Raw genomic sequence first — 16,649 nt, 5'->3', positions numbered from 1 at the left:
GTCGCTAAACCCAAACTTCTGGGTCCAGCTAATTCATCTGGGCATGTTTATCTAATCTATATTTGTCCAACCTTGTACTATTTTTCCCGCGACCCTGTGGAGCCTGGTAGAGACTAAGAGTGTTATACGCACCTCAAACGGACTTGAATATATACGCATGTGAAAGGTGGGGTCACACATGCGTATATAAATTACCTTTTATACCTTAATCTGGACTTTGTCTCTGTCCATAGACACAGGCTTAAGGCACCGGTACCAGTCGGACCTGTCCCATACGCCCGCAGGCGATTTTGCTCCCCTTGTTTTATGTCAGCAGCTGCGTTTGGAAGAGCAGGTGTTGGTGTGGAAAACTCGTCAAGTTTTCCGATTCGCTGTTTTTTCTGAAAGAAAACTCCAAGGCTATAGTCATTACACAGGCGAATGATGGAGTGAATTTTTATAAGTATTTAGAATGAAAGGTCCATAGTGGTCATTGTTTTTGGCGCTTGTTTGCGTGTGTGTGTGTGTGTGTGTGTGTGTGTGTTTGTGTATGCTTGTGTGTTGTTTTGGGACTGCAGGGTTTTACATCTTTCAATAAGGATAATTTATTGGAAGAACGAGACGACCCTTTGATGGGTCGTTAAATGGAGGCCCCATGTCTTACACAAACCACACATCTGGAACGAAAAAGCTTAAGAACCACCAACTCATCTGAGAGATTAGGAGTCCCGGTGTGAGTGGTTTATAACCGTACAGTTGTAGTAATGGACCTGGGGTAATAACGCGTATTGGGGTCACTAAACTGCTGGAAGACTGCCATTACGGCCTAAATTACTATTTAGCCCTGGCGAAGAAAGAGTCGCCCCACCCAATTACAACAATAACAGTCTATGACTGCATCTATACCGTGCTCTCCAAGCAGAAGTTAGGCTCAGGCTGTTTTTTGACGTTTTTTAGTCGTTTTTTATCGAGGTTTCTATTTTTACTGTATCTTGCTGTGTCCGGCCTAGACGACACAGTGCAAAATAGAAAGCCCGATAAAAACGACTAAAAAAACGTCAAAAAACAGCAGGAGCCTAACCTCTGCTCGGAGAGTATCTATACCGTAGCGTGGCAGTATAACCGCACCCTTCGTGTCACAGAATGTCAGACAGACCGTGAAACGACTGTTCCGTGACCATAATCCCACAGGTTGGCGCCTTATTGCGATATTTGGGATAAAAATCAAGTTCCAAAGCCTCAAAGCTGCGTAGCACAACCCATTCTCACGGAAGTACAAATATATTATATGATGTCTATAAAGATACTCTCTTTAAAGATAGGTGTCAGATAGGGCTTATGAACTATACTTGTTTGGATGATTTTTTTTATTGTGCACATTTTTATTGACGTCATAGATTGTTATAGTTGTTGGGTGCGCCGACTATTCTCTCTTTGTAGCATTTGTGAGGAGCCTAGGGGCTAAATCATCATGATCTGTCATGGCAGCCTGCCCTACTTACCTCAAAAGAAGGACAGATAATATCAGACAATGGACAGGTGTGGCGATAGGTCATGGCACAAAGAAAAAACAGAAAACCGAGAAGAGTGGAGATAACTGGTTACCAGATCTATTGTGGTGCCCCTACGGTGAAATACTATAAATGCATTTAACTTCACGGAGATTTAATTTCGCGGTAGCGGGAAATGGACTTTTCGTGGTGGTTTTAATTTCGCGGTACTAGCACCATGCACTGTAGTCCCTTACTGCCATGGAAAAATGTTCGCGGTGGTTTTAAATTCGCGGTGAAGCGACCACCGCGAAAACCGCGAACGTTGATTAACCGCGAAAGTTTCCGCATTTACAGTATTTCGAATAGATGAGATGAGTGACCTCAATACCAAGGTTATTCCCCAGGTGCGGCTGAAGAACAGTAAGGTTATGAACCGCTCACAAAAGAAAGAGCCCCTAGTGTTTTGTTGTTAACGTTGTTGTTGTTACCTTCGCCAGAATGGCGGAAGGTACTGTTTTGAGCGTGTTTTTCTGTCTGTGTGTGCGTGTGTGTGTGTGTGAACAGCATAACTCGAGGAGCCTTGGATGGATTCTGATGATGTTTGGTAGGTGGGTAGGGGTCAGGAAAACGAAGATCAAGTTCTATAATTAGGCTCCTAGCGAGAATAACTAGAGAACGTGTTGACGGATCGTCATGATTTTTGGTATGCTTGTTAACTGGGGTAGGATTGTGTGGCTCTTCTCAAATACGGGGCCTCCGGCATTACCAGAGGGATGTCTGTAGCCGAAGCTAGCACCTTTCATTACCTGAAAGAAGTCCTTTCAAGTGTATATATACCTTTTCTCCTTTTAAGTATACCTTTACCAAGGGAATACCGCGGCATGAACTAAGAGCCGCTTGGCTTTGGGCCAAACACTGCAAGTCAGAGGATGCCAATTTGTGTAAATTCGGAAGAATGACAATAATGTGTAAATTCAAGGAATACCCTATACTTTGATACTTTGATTCCAGCTTCGGGAACAGTTTGAGTTTGACTGTGACACCGACTGCGACTGCGAGATCATCATTCACCTGTATGAGAAGGGTGGGGTGCAGTTCGCCGCGGAGCAGCTAGATGGCGTCTTCGCATTCATTCTCCTGGACACGAAGAGGAAACAGGTGAGACCCAAAACATGGAGAGACTCTTCACAGAGCATTCTCGTTCATAGATTAAAAACTGCATTGGAACGAGAATTTTGCTGCACCGTACCTCCACCAATTCATTATATAAGGAGGTTCATGGTTCAGAACGACCATGTGCAGCGAAATGCATTGTGGGTAATTTGTCAAAGGTTACGGCCCCACAGAAACAAATATTAAAGATAAAAGCATGTGCATGGTATCAAGCATCAAGAATGTTCTGGACAACAACTGTTTACAAGTTAGGGGCTTTCACCTTTGACGCAATATCCACAATTGACCACAATGCATTTCGCTGTGCATGCGCACTTTGAACTACGATTGCTCATATGATTAGAAATGACAATTGTGGCCACGGTGTCACTGACTTTCAACAGAACATATAAAAGATTAAGACAAAATTCTAAAACTAGTCATTCCGCACGGCAGCATTTCTTCTGAAATTTGAGACGCAACTATGATCAATGGTTTTATAAATAGAAGATTTTTGTCGTAAAATGATGCTTAAAAGATGAATGAAGGTGCATTTTCGTCCTGTCAAATTTGTTAAGTGGTGCCAATTCGCACGGTTGAAATGGAAGAATGTAGAGAGACCCTACTTTGATTGATGATCTTACTTAAAAGGTTTGCTTTGCTCGGGACACGTTTGGTGTGCGTCCCCTGTTCAGTGTGACGGAGGGGGACAGCGTTTTAGCCGTGTGTTCGGAGGTCAAGGGTGAGTTGAGGTTATCCATCCGCGGGTTCATATGCTTTCTCCCACCCCAACCCCCCCTTCCATCCCGATGGTTCCGTCCACAAAATAAGCACGTTACTAGGGGCGTGCGTTTCCGCCATAAGTCATTTCATGGATCCTACTGCGCATGCGCAAGTCCAAAGTAAAGGTCATGAGAAATTGCAAAAAAAGCACGACTCCAGGCAATATTTTACAAACCGACAGGTGAAGACCATATAAGACATTCAACTTTGACCTGCACAAGCGCAGAAAATTTCTTGAAAGGGCTTTTTTAGGTTAAGTACAACTGAGCAAGGTGCTTGGAAACTTCCAACCATGTTTTAAAGAGGGTGGGAAGGCCAGGGTCTGCTGTACCTGGCAGAGGCGTGAGCCGTTGGGAGGCCATCAACCGACCAAAATTCTCTTTAGCAGCTCAAACTAATTTCATTCGATGAAGAAGGGCATTTTTGTTAAGCTGTGTGTATTGTTGACGTTCGAATTATACGTTTGCATTATATCAAAGTCATGCCGTTAACCCAGAGCGCTACCATCATCTGCAAAGATGTAAGGATGCCTACTGCGTCATGCAAATTCAATTCGGTCCCTTATATAACGGTCGCTCATCTTTTTGATACAATGAGTTCTTAGATTGTGAGTAAAGAAGGAGGAAAGGACTAAAGTCCGAGATTAAAGGAGAGCTTAACTACAAAAGGGCTGTTGTGTTCCAATAGATGATAATTGTAGGAGGTAAAAAAAAATGCTCACCGCCTCGCAATATACGATAAAACGCTCACTAGAGAGAAATATTCAGCTAAGTCTACTAGCCTAACTAGGCTGCCTTGAAATTCGTCTCCACATATGTATTTTGATGTCAGTAACTGGCCTTCTTCTTGCACTAATCGCCTCGCATTTGTACCCAAATATAAATTGATATTTACGATGAAGAACAAGTGCTTATCTTACATAATATATTAGGAATTCATTGGTAGGGTCTGTATGGGGTTAGTGGGTATCATATATTGTCACTGTTTTACAAAATGATGCTCACTAATCACGCCAAGTAATACACCACAATTCGGATTCGCCAAAAAGTTGGACGACTATGGATTCAACGAAACATCATCTATCAGAAAACAGCAACCCTTCTAGAGTTTAGTTATCCTTGAACTTTGCTTAAGGGCGGGAGAAAGCATATTTATCTGCATTTTGGATAATAATAAAACCACATGTAAGTATCTACGTATCTCTTATCTTATTTCTTAAGGCACGTTTTGTTTTTGAGAAAGAGTACAATGTGAATTGAATAGCAATTCAGATACCGCTAATTTTGTGGTGTATAGTTTGACGTTCTGTGTGAGTTACCACAAATAAAGTATTGTAAAGTGTTTATCGAATTCTGCAAAGTAGCCTATTAATAGTTATAAGAATTAAACTTTTATGTCTCTTTTATGTCTCCTAGATGTCGTCTGTAAGACTGCATGGTGACTTAAAACAATAATCTACACATTTATTTTGGCGACACCTACGAGGCGGAGCTAATAGTACTTTGATTGGATTGGATCTAGAATTGAATTTGGACGTTTAAAAATACTGGTCTTTCTTTGTCAATTTTGGCACAATACAGGTCTGGAGGGCATGTTCAAGAAGACAAAGAACGGCGATACCAAAGCCGTCACCAAGTGGTTTCCCCCGGGTTGCTATGAGGTGTACGATATGAGTAAAGAAGGAAGAACGAAACTGCAGGAACATGGGCGCTTCCATACAATCGGAGACATGCCGAAGTACAACGTCCTGGTCAAGCCTTCTAGTACGTACAATTTATCTATTGAACCCTACGGGAGATTGATGAGATACATGCGTTCACTGTCAAATCCTGGCTTTCTGTAATCGATAGTCATGTTATTCAGAAAGGACTGAAACCCTTTAATGTTTAATGTAGAAGAAAAGTGAGATTGTATATCACGTCGCTTTTTCTAATCTATGTTTAAGCTTTGTCTTTTATCTGTTACTTATACCAATATTACATACCACTGTTGCTTTTAACGTGAGCCTTCGGGTATGGTTTTCTTAAACAGAATTTTAAAAATCTGGCTTTGATTATTACTAATGACCTCATTTCACTTATATTCCCCAGTGACTAAAAACCAGGATCATCTTGATGTGATCCGACTGCTTCTGGAGGCAGCGGTCCAGAAGAGGCTGATGTCGGAAAGGAGGATCGGCTGTCTTCTGTCAGGTGGGATGAGTATAAGCATAGTCATGGTTCCATGTGCCCATTCGCCGTAAAGGTGCGCTCCCTCTGCACATGTGTCAAGCTTGCGTCATTGCGGGGTTCGAAAGATACTCAGCAAATTTCAGAGATAAAGAACGAATATTCTTTCTTTTTTGTGTATTTTGTCGTCTTCTAATTCATGCTTTCATGTATTACGCAATATTTGAATTTTAAAAAATCTGAGAAAATTTAATAACAAAACAGTGACGCAGTGAACGAACCCCACAGTGACGCAAGCTTGACACAAGTGCGATGGGAGCACACCTTAAGATGCATTTTGGATAAAGTGTCCGGTGAAGGTCTCTGGGAAAATTAAAAAAAACACAACTCGTCAAGACACGTCCTGTATTACATATTCTCCAGATAAGAATGTTTAGGGGTGCTCACCTTTGATACATTACCCACAATCCATCTCTGCACATGCGCATTTGGAACCATGAACGAGTCCTATTACAATCTTTGATTTTTTTAAAAACTTTGTTCAATATTTCAGTATAATACACAATAGCACATACTTGTACATCATTGGAGCACAATGGAAGATCAAACATTAACATGAAGTATTACAAAACCGGGTGAAAAAGATAAAAGTGGATTAAAAGTGGATTAAATTGACATATTTGAATCGTACTTTTCTCTTGCTTAATCACCCCGACAACCATTATCTTTTTACACGTGATAATGGTTGTCAGTTGTCACAATGATATCACATTATTTCAACAGTACACAATTTTTTTATTCTTACTAGTGAAATAAAGTGATAGAGGGGTGCTATCACATTTTTTCACTAATAGACACAATAAATAACCATTCGAAAACAAGTTACCATAACTTTTTTCAACTATCACGCTTTCTGTCCTAAAATTGTATTCAGAGCTAAATAAATGTGTTAACTAATCAAGTTAATCTCCAAGCAGATCCTACAGTGGCATAAGATTGTACAAACCTGGCCAAGGAGTGTAGGTAGCCAAAAGGTGTACATTTGCCATAGCCAAACAAACTCCTAAGCCGGCTTTACTCCTCTGCCAGCTTTTGATACTATCTTATGCTACCGTAGGATCTGCTTGGAGATTAAATCAAGTCTCCTTTCATGGTTGTGTTGACTTAGGTGGCCTGGATTCCAGTCTCATCGCGGCCTTATTGACGAAGAACGCGCGGAAGGCCGGCATCACCTACCCCATCCAGACTTACAGCATCGGGATGGAGGGGAGTCCGGACATCGCTGCCGCTAGGAAGGTGACAAACATCTTCTGTACTCGTAACTTATAATTACTGCAAAATTGTCACTTTCATTTCATTCCAAAAGTTTTTAAAAGCCGATATTTAACAATGAATGTATTTGTTGATGTTTTGTCAACCACATGTAGGTCGTAACAAATTATTACATTTCACACAATAAGTTATTCACATTCCTATGTCCGATTAGTACAGATTTCAAGATACTCAGTACCATAAGTAGATTATATCTTTAGATCCAACAGCCCTCATAATGCTAAGACAATAAGATACATAAAAGAATGCTTTGTGATTAGAAAAGATAGCGACACTCATGTTTAGCCCCACCCGATTGTATGGAGGTTTCCTTATCATCCTAACATTATATTGTTTAGTTAGTAGTTTTCAGATTCATCATGTATCCACTTCTTTTGTAGTTTATATTTGACCATACAAAAATCAATGTACTTTTTGTCGTGTCAATAAATATAGAATACAACACGGTGTATTCCGTATCACCCAAGGTATCAGCCCTACCGCGGGTCATACCCACCTGAGAAAACCCATGTTTTGATGCGAAATGCTCCAGAGGTTGAACAAATTTGATGCCCTCGAACAAAAAAGTGTTGCAACAGCAATGTTCCAACGTCCGAATCAGGTATTCGAATTGCCAACCGTGCCCTATTCGGACCGCTCGAAACAGTTCGATTTATTCGAATGGAGCCTGTGTGATACGCCTTTCGAACCTGTGCGATACGGTAGCGTACGGCCCGGTCCGGAACACCCGTATCGAACGTTTTCGCGTCACAGGTATGATATAAAGCCTGTTATCATCTCTAATCAGGTTGCCAAGCACATCGGTTCGGAGCATCACGAGGTGGGCCTGACACCTGAGGAGGCCCTGGCCGCTGTTGACGAGATCATCTACTGTCTGGAGAGCTTTGACGTCGTCAATATCAGGAGCTCCGTGGGTCAGTAAGACAGCTGACCTAAGAAACAAATCCGACTTAAGATAGTAGTGACTTTACGGACACGTTATTAAGAAATGGGTCAAAAACGTCTTGAGAGCCCCTCGTCGAAGGCTTTTTGATTGAACCATCTTTTGTATTATCACCGAATTCCTTTGCATTAGGTTGATAAGTGTTGCAATCTAGAACCCTATCTTTCTAATAATCGAGGTGTCTGTCTAACGTTACATCTATTAATAAAAGGAAATATGGTTACCAAATTCCGCTATGCACGCCGGAGTCACTAACAGGAATGTAGATCAAAAGTCCCAAAATGGCCACGAAATCAAATTTCCTTCTTTTTTTTAAATTTCCTGATCTATCTATGTGTCTGTTATCGTATAAGAGGCAGTGGAAAAAGTTGATCGCGTTTCTTAAACTCGTTCAGAAGTGAGGGGAGAGGAGTTCCACGCCAACTTTCATGTCAAATATCGTCTGAACGGCTAACCAAACTTGATAACTTTTCCAAAGAAGTACTTGGCAACAATCTAATTATCTTTATGTAGGTTTATAATTTTTCATGTTGTCATGGCAATCGGTTTGCCTGTTCTACTTGGCTGTGACTTTAAAAATTCAGTCACTCGCCAAGCTGGTGAAACTATTCACGAATGTCTGTGTCTGTTTCCCCCCTTAGGTAACTACCTGCTGGCTCGCTACATCCAGAGGGAAACCGACTCTGTGGTCATCTACTCAGGAGAGGGGTCTGACGAAGTGGCCCAGGGGTACATCTACTTCAACAAGGTATGTAGGACTTAAAAGGTGACTATGCATCTGACAAGGAGGGTATAAGTCTATATGTATTTTAAGTGATGACAGTCGTGTGGTTTATGGTAACAGAACCTGTATCTTGGTGATTCGCAGTTGAAAGTAGGGTGAAATAGAGATGTACACGAAAAGAGTATGTCCAGGTACATATTAACAATTGCAAAATGCGTTTTATTGGCGTTGAGTCCTTCTTTTGCATGGCGCTCAGTTGAAGGAAACATAGGTATATTTATCGCTATTGGAACCTCTTTTTAAAAACATGACACGGTATCGGGCAGAACTAAACGTGTTGCTGAATTCAATTTGGCGTGGACGAAGAATAAGAACAGTACTTGATATACATGTCGCCTATGTGGACAAACTGGCGTTGACAGGATCACTTTCCACATACTGCAGTACAAAAAAATCATAGTTCAAAGCGTTAAAATGGAAACATGTATGATCATGTTAACATCTTTGACGACAGGCCCCGTCCGCCGAGGCAGCTGACGCGCAGGGACGGAAGTTGCTGAGCGAACTCTACATGTTCGACGTGCTGCGTTCAGACAGGGCTACTGCCGCTCATGGGTACGGAGTAACGTCTCTTTCGTGTGTGTGTGTTTGTGTTTGTGTGCGTATGTGTGTGTGTAAGTGTGTGTAAGTGTGTGTGTGTGTTTGTGTGTGTGTGTTTGTGTGCGTGTGTGCGTGTGCGTGTGCGTGTGCGTGTGCGTGTGCGTGTGTGTGTGTGTGTGTGTGTGTGTGTGTGCGTGTGTGTGTGTGTGTGTGTGTGTGTGTGTATGCTTTGCCTCAATGTATCTGTTCTTGTATATGTGTGTTCTTCTAGATATTCCTGTTCTTGAACTGTGTTCATAGTTATTGGAATACACTGTCATTAGACGGGCAGGAAGAGAGTAGGAGGATATTGTCACCATGGGGGTCAGGTTTGTGGGATTGACATAAAGTAGCGTTCAGAGGTGACAGAACTAGTCATTTATCTTACATATATGTACATGTAAGAGTTCAATCAGTTTGTTTTTTCACAGTCTGGAGGTCCGCGTCCCCTTCCTGGATCACACCTTCACCAGCTACTACCTGTCCCTTCCACCGGAGCTGCGCAGGGCACGAAACGGCATCGAGAAGTTCCTCCTGCGCGAGGCGTTCAGCGGGACTGGCCTGCTGCCCGACGAGATCTTGTGGCGCCCGAAGGAAGGGTTCAGCGACGGAACGTCTACTTTGGACAACCCCTTGCATCTGATGCTCGGCAACTTTGCAGCTAGCAAGGTAATAAGATTTTTGTAGATATTCATCTCCTTAAATGGAGCATTTGTGTCTATCTGTCTGTCTGTGTATTTGTTTGTTTGTCTAGTCGTTTACGTGTGTGTCTGAAGATATTTTGATAGAGTATAGGTCGGTTTTAACATGGGATACTGACCGGAAGCTAGGTCAAAGGTCCAAGGAAAGGTCCGAGAATGTTCTGATATATTCTGTTCATGACTTTTAAACTTTAACATCTAAAACATCATCAAGAGTTTATTAACATGCAAGTTAAGTGATTTACATGGCTACTAATAAAATTGCATGTCGAAGGTTTAACTCTTGTTTATAAAATGTAATCATTACTGTTATTACTGTCGACATGTCACACCCGTTGTCATTACTGCAGTGATCGAAATACCACTTGCCCACTTGAAAATTCAACCACATTTGCAATCACACTGTGCAACATCAAATTTTGCAGTTGGAACACGTACTGCTTTTCCCCCACCTACAGAAAACATAACACAAAACATATTACATCTATTTATATTAGATACATATAACTGGAAGAAAGGATAATGGATATGTAGCTGATTTTCAGAAGGTAACAACTTGAAAGTGGGGCAACCTGAAATGTTTATGGCGCAACCTGACTTTTGACTCAAGTTGCCACTTGGACAACCTGACTTAAAAAAGTATTTCGGGTCACAGATTACTGTCATTATTGCCCTCACTGTTATCACTGTCACTCTTACTTGTAAAGGTTACTGACGAAATGATGGCAAACGCAAAGAAGACGTACCCCATCAACCCTCCAAAGTCCAAGGAGGGTTACTACTACCGCATGGTGTTCGAGCGGCACTTCCCCGGCAAAGGCAACCTGATGCCCACCAACTGGACACCACAGTGGACCGACAGCGACGACCCCTCCGCTAGGACCTTCTCTCACTACAAAAGTAGTTAGTTATGTTTACTTGCACGGAAGGGGAGCATCTTGTCATGTAACCTTCACGGAAGGTACACATTGTTTTTGCTCTGTTTCCTCTTCTTCTCCAAACAAATAAGGTAAACGACCTGAACCAGACGGCTGTCACCATGGTTACCGGTAAAGTAGCAGGTACCCTGGGGTGTTCAGTTACATACTGTAGCAGAGCAAAGGTCACTAAATACAAATGTGTTGGAGTAAGAATAAACATAACAGACTACATTATGTGAAGGTAAACATTATACATTATCTTTCTAGTTTTTGTTCTGTTTCTTCTTCTACAGACAAATAAGGTCAATCACCTCGACCAGACGTCTGTCACCATGGTTACGGGTACTGAAGTAGCCAAACACCCTGTCGTGTTTGATTACATTATGCAACATTGTTACATTAGTGGCAGGTCAGAGCTGGAGGGGCTGGTTACCATTGAATGTTTTTCAGTAAGAGTATTGAGTAGATACGTAATAATTATAACATTATATATTTGCTGGTAAATATTACATTTCTAGTTAATACTTGTATTTTCTAAAATGTTACTTCTGGTGGTGAATAATGTAAAAATTATAACTGTTACGAAATTTACCTCATTTTTTAAGCTAGAGTCCATGGACCAAGCTATAAGACCGTTATTTAACATCGCATTATAACTGCTACGAAATGTACCTCATTTTCTAAGACAGGGAGTGCATGGGCCAAGACTAGTTCTCTTGTACCAGTGCGACCGTGGATTTTTGAAATATGCAATAACCAAAGTATATTTTAATGTATCATCATTGTGTCTGTATGAGTAGGTTCTTGGTGTAATAATATGACTAAGTGACGTCTTAATATGAATCTCGCTGCTTGGGGCTAAATGAAACGGCCGGTGCAAAATATCAAACCTCAATTATTTTAGGTGACAATGATTTGTAGATATGGCAACGGTTTATAGGTAACACATACAACAGATATAATATTTTTAAGATATTCTGCATCAGATTCTGTAGACATATGCTAGTCTCTAAAATTCGAATTCGAGCTTAGTTTAAAATAACCTTGCTTACCTTCCCAACTGAGGACCTTGTCATAGGCTTTCTGCATTTTAAGCTTTGGATTAGAAAAAAACTATTCTATGAGGACTTACATTAGGCTTTTGTGATAATTACACCCCACCTCTGCGTTGTTTAGTACAGTAGGCGTTTGAATGTAGTTCATGCCAAGAATTGTTTATAAACACTCGAGCTCTTTTTGTTTGTTATATCATTATGTGTTTTACTAAACGTAAAACAATAACTATTTACTGCTTATGAAAAATGTAAAATCATTTCGTACATTATCAATAAGCATTCATCCAAGAGTCAGGTACTTGTGTACTCTACAAAACTTTTTTATCTGGTTGTGTTCAACTGATTTTTTACGCTCTATGAGTAATCTATGCAACCTGTTAGGATAGCTCCCTATGATCACACGGTGTGTTACAAGGTTGGTGTATATGTTTGTTACATGATTGGTGTATAAGAACGTATTTGCCGAATAAAAAATATTTGCGTCACACACGTCAATGGAGTACTCTCTCCCAGGAAGGAGGTTTTGTTAGATTCGCAAAAAGAAAGGTATTGTAATTGATTGGTATGATTGTTTGTTTGTCCTGATGTGTACCAACAATTCCACAAGTGTATTTTAGAACATCTGTATCCATAACAAATATATACTGCCACTCCTCCATGAGGGAAACTTCTAGTCATAGACTCTTCCTCACAAACATGTGCCCTGTCTTTGCGAAACGTTGTAAAGTTTTCTAGCTGTACCTGACAAAACTGCACATCTCACGATAGCCAAGTCTCGGTCAAGATATCAGCTTTGGGTAGACAGTTAGATTTTAACGTTAGACTTTCAAATTTCTGACTCACCCTCGAACTACTTTCTTACATCAAAAGCTATCTGCCCAGAAAAAAATAAGACCACAGCACGCCCAGGAGAATATATAAACCAGAAGCTCTGCTGCAGTACCAGGGTCTGTCACCAGGAGTTCCAAAATCGACCTTGACCTTTGCGTCCACAACACCTACCTAACATGCCGATTATCATCGCAATTCATCCAGTGGTTCAAACGATACTGCACCGGGGATACACAGACACAAACAGGCCCCAAAATATACCTCTATTTTCACGGATGTAGCGACTGCTAGATGTTTACGAGTAATAGCGAAGCTTTGGTGGGGGTTAACCTTTATACTTTGTTATCGGCTGATGATGCAATAACTAACGTTGGCGCCAGCAGTGAGAAATGAGATGTTTGTCCAGACCCGTGTTTGTTCAAGTCACGTGCATAAAGCTAACACGGAGACTCTTGGGGATTAGCAGTCACTTTAACAGACGTTTTCAGAGCAGACGTCCGCCATGTTGAGGGTCTGTGAGAAACTCTGTGATGCGGACGCGAAGGGCAGGAGGTACGGCCTAGCCAGTGCGGAGACAGGCTACCTCCGTGCCCTGGTGGACGCCATGGCTGACATGGACAGGCTGGCGGAAGTGGAGCTCCTCAAAAGTCTGGGCGACGTGAACTTGGAGAAGGGAAGATTCGGGAAGGACGCAGGGAAATTAAGCCGGGCCTTGGAGCTTTACATGGCCGCCGTGGTCCGGTGTGACCATAAGGAGCAGGGAGAAAGTATAGAGCACCGCTACGAATACACGGAGAAGGTTTTACAAGGGGTGCTGTCAAAAGGGTCTCATAGTAAGGAACAGCCAACTTTAGACAAGGGAAAGACTACACCTGCAAAGGTGTCGGGGGAGTTTCAAGACATGGACAGAAAATGGGCTACCGGTGTTCATATAGACTCTGTGCTAGTAGGATTCGCACAGTTAATGGTAGAGGGAATAATAAATGGGAACAGCATGTTAGAAACAGAGGCGATCAAAAGCCTCGGTGACGTGTATCTTGAAAGAGGAACACAAAATGGAGACACTAGAGACTTGACCAGAGCTACCGCTCTATACAGCACGGCAATGGCACGGTGTCATGACGTTCATGGAAATGTTGTCCTTGTCCACCGCTTACTATACACCGCAAAAGTCAGGCAGGTCATCGCCACAATAAAGGTGAGTGAAATGTTCTTGTATGAAGGCAAAAAGTGGTATTTTCGGTCAACAAATGAATGAAAGTATGACCTCAGTTTAATTCAGTCATTCATGTATCTATGGGCTAAGTGCTGGTCGTTGATAGTATGACGTAACAAGCATATACAAGCAAAGAAAACAATACATGAGTTGACCAGCTATAAAGCTAATAGAACAGCCAACATCTTCTTGCTTCTTTGTACATGCGTAGATGGAGGAACAGATAGTGTTTGACAGGATTTGTCTAAGAGCATCAAAAATAGAAATTCATCCGTTGGATCAAGGTGTTCAAAGTACATAAACTCTTATTTGATACATGTTATCATCAAGCATAATTCGTTCCTTATATGATACAGTTTACATAAATCTAAAATAAAATGTCGTTCTTCTACAGTATTGACAAACTCCAAGCAGAGGTGTGCAGTTATGCCTTCCCGTTTCAATATGTAATTTGTGGCAGCTCATTCGAAGTTTAGATACAGCCACTCTGTGTTATATGCTGTTCACCATCAGATACTCGTCTTTATGAACAGATTTACTAAGCAATCTTTAAGTCCGTAGTTTGTGGATGGATTTCGGCTTAAAATGTTTTAATATGAATATTCTTTAATAGTTCGTTGATGGCGTTGTGTATTGGTGACAAGTTCGCTAGACATACGCGAGAGCTCCATAATTATGCAGACAAAATTAAATTTCCCATAGATATTAAGTTCTCATATTGACATAAGCACCTCACTGTTTTCTTTCACATTGTAATTACTTCTTCTTTCTCTTCTTCTTCCCATTCCTCTTTCTCCTCCTCTTCTTACATATAGTCAATGATGGCCAAATGAACAAGTGGTTGTGGTTACGTCACCATATCAAACTATGTGAACTAACACTGCATGTACTTGTACTTTGGGCTTTCACGAGTCATGTAGTGTCCTTTACCTGTGACCCTTGGTCAACGTGCAATAGTGTATTGAACGATACGATTGTTAATCATTCATAACTTCTTATCGGTTCTCGTGCAGAAGTCAACACGTACGCACCGACAACAAGACGCCAGAGGTCAGAAGGGTCACTCCTCGCCCTTCTCAGCTGCCCGGATGACTTCTTAGCTCACATCACAGAAAAAACGTTAAAGTAAAGCCGCGATGCATTATATCTGCCTAAAAAATGGTTCCCCGGTCTTGGAAGGGGTCAATTAATCACGATAAACTATTTTTAAAAGCTAGACTGCAGTTAAAAGTCATGTATTTACGCCTCAAAGTTGACCAATTTTCAGGGTTTGAACGGTGCGTTTCGCTATTGTATTCGAGACGAGTTATGCACTGCATGGGGTTTTCTGATATACCAGGTTATAGGACAAGGATCAACTGCTTCCGGGTCAAGCGCACTTATTGTGTAGTGTTGTTACACTATCAAGTCCGTTGGCGATATGTTAGAAAGTTTTATGCATCTAAGTTCTTTAGGGAGGTTTATACGGATGAAGGAGAGACTTTCTACGAAGTCTATCATATAGAATGATTCTGTTCTTGTCCTATCGGGATTTGTGTTTTTAAGGGAGGTTTGTTTGGATAGAACAGTGCCATACTACATGTGTATCAAAAAATTTGATACAGGTGGGCTTTTTACGAAGATGGAATAGAGACTTTGTACGAAGTCTATCATATAGAATGATTCTATTTTTGTCCTATCGGGATTTGTGTTTTAAGGGAGGTCTGTTCGGATAGAACAGTGCCATACTACATTTGTATCAAAAAATTTGATACAGGTGGGCCAATGCCGACGATTTCCGTTCTTTAGGGAGGTTTATACGGATGGAATAGAGTTTTCCTACGAAGTCTTTCATATAGAATGATTCTATTCTTGTCCTATCGGGATTTTGGCTTTTAAGGGAGGTTTATTCGGATAAAACACTGCCATACTACATGTGTATCAAAAAATTTGATACAGGTGGGCCAATGCCGACGATTTCCGTTCTTTAGGGAGGTTTATACGGATGGAATAGAGTTTTCCTACGAAGTCTTTCATATAGAATGATTCTATTCTTGTCCTATCGGGATTTTGGCTTTTAAGGGAGGTTTATTCGGATAAAACACTGCCATACTACATGTGTATCAAAAAATTTGATACAGGTGGGCCAATGCCGACGATTTCCGTTCTTTAGGGAGGTTTATACGGATGGAATAGAGTTTTCCTACGAAGTCTTTCATATAGAATGATTCTATTCTTGTCCTATCGGGATTTTGGCTTTTAAGGGAGGTTTATTCGGATAAAACACTGCCATGCTACATGTGTATCAAAACATTTGATACAGGTGGGCCAATGCCGACGATTTCCGTTCTTTAGGGAGGTTTATACGGATGGAATAGAGTTTTCCTACGAAGTCTTTCATATAGAATGATTCTATTCTTGTCCTATCGGGATTTTGGCTTTTAAGGGAGGTTTATTCGGATAAAACACTGCCATGCTACATGTGTATCAAAAAATTTGATACAGGTGGGCCAATGCCGACGATTTCCGTTCTTTAGGGAGGTTTATACGGATGGAATAGAGTTTTCCTACGAAGTCTTTCATATAGAATGATTCTATTCTTGTCCTATCGGGATTTTGGCTTTTAAGGGAGGTTTATTCGGGATAAAACACTGCCATGCTACATGTGTATCAAAAAATTTGATACAGGTGGGCCAATGTACACGATTTCCGTTCTTTAGGGAGTTATACGATG

At 41.2% G+C, this 16,649-nt stretch overlaps 1 protein-coding gene across 2 annotated transcripts; it reads left to right on the top strand.

Annotated features, from left to right (window-relative positions):
• The first annotated feature begins 2,061 nt into the window (after window positions 1-2,061).
• Window positions 2,062-11,816, top strand: LOC118421521 (asparagine synthetase [glutamine-hydrolyzing]-like). 2 transcript variants are annotated; one of them, XM_035828837.1, is made up of 11 exons: window positions 2,064-2,630; window positions 3,276-3,366; window positions 4,988-5,170; window positions 5,498-5,599; window positions 6,744-6,871; window positions 7,695-7,821; window positions 8,492-8,598; window positions 9,089-9,189; window positions 9,645-9,882; window positions 10,622-10,814; window positions 11,128-11,816. In XM_035828837.1, the coding sequence occupies exons 3-11, from the start codon at window positions 4,999-5,001 to the stop codon at window positions 11,133-11,135; spliced, it is 1,176 nt and encodes a 391-aa protein (XP_035684730.1). In that variant the 5' UTR covers window positions 2,064-2,630; window positions 3,276-3,366; window positions 4,988-4,998; the 3' UTR covers window positions 11,136-11,816. The 2 variants fall into 2 exon arrangements, with proteins under 2 accessions (XP_035684731.1, XP_035684730.1); XM_035828838.1 differs by lacking the exon at window positions 3,276-3,366 and having other exon boundaries at window positions 2,062-2,630.
• The last annotated feature ends 4,833 nt before the right edge of the window (window positions 11,817-16,649 follow it).

This window comes from Branchiostoma floridae, chromosome 8 (assembly GCF_000003815.2).
Source record: "Branchiostoma floridae strain S238N-H82 chromosome 8, Bfl_VNyyK, whole genome shotgun sequence".
Taxonomy (NCBI): domain Eukaryota; kingdom Metazoa; phylum Chordata; class Leptocardii; order Amphioxiformes; family Branchiostomatidae; genus Branchiostoma; species Branchiostoma floridae.
Note: the sequence above shows the minus strand (reverse complement) of the source record. Positions and strands in the feature narration are given on the sequence as shown.

Coding starts and splice junctions, on each gene's coding strand:
- LOC118421521 (XM_035828838.1), top strand. CDS start 4,999: ATGTTCAAGAAGACAAAGAACGGCGATACCAAAGCCGTCACCAAGTGG. Junction 7,822..8,491: donor CAATATCAGGAGCTCCGTGG/GTCAGTAAGACA, acceptor TTCCCCCCTTAG/GTAACTACCTGCTGGCTCGC. Junction 8,599..9,088: donor GGTACATCTACTTCAACAAG/GTATGTAGGACT, acceptor CTTTGACGACAG/GCCCCGTCCGCCGAGGCAGC.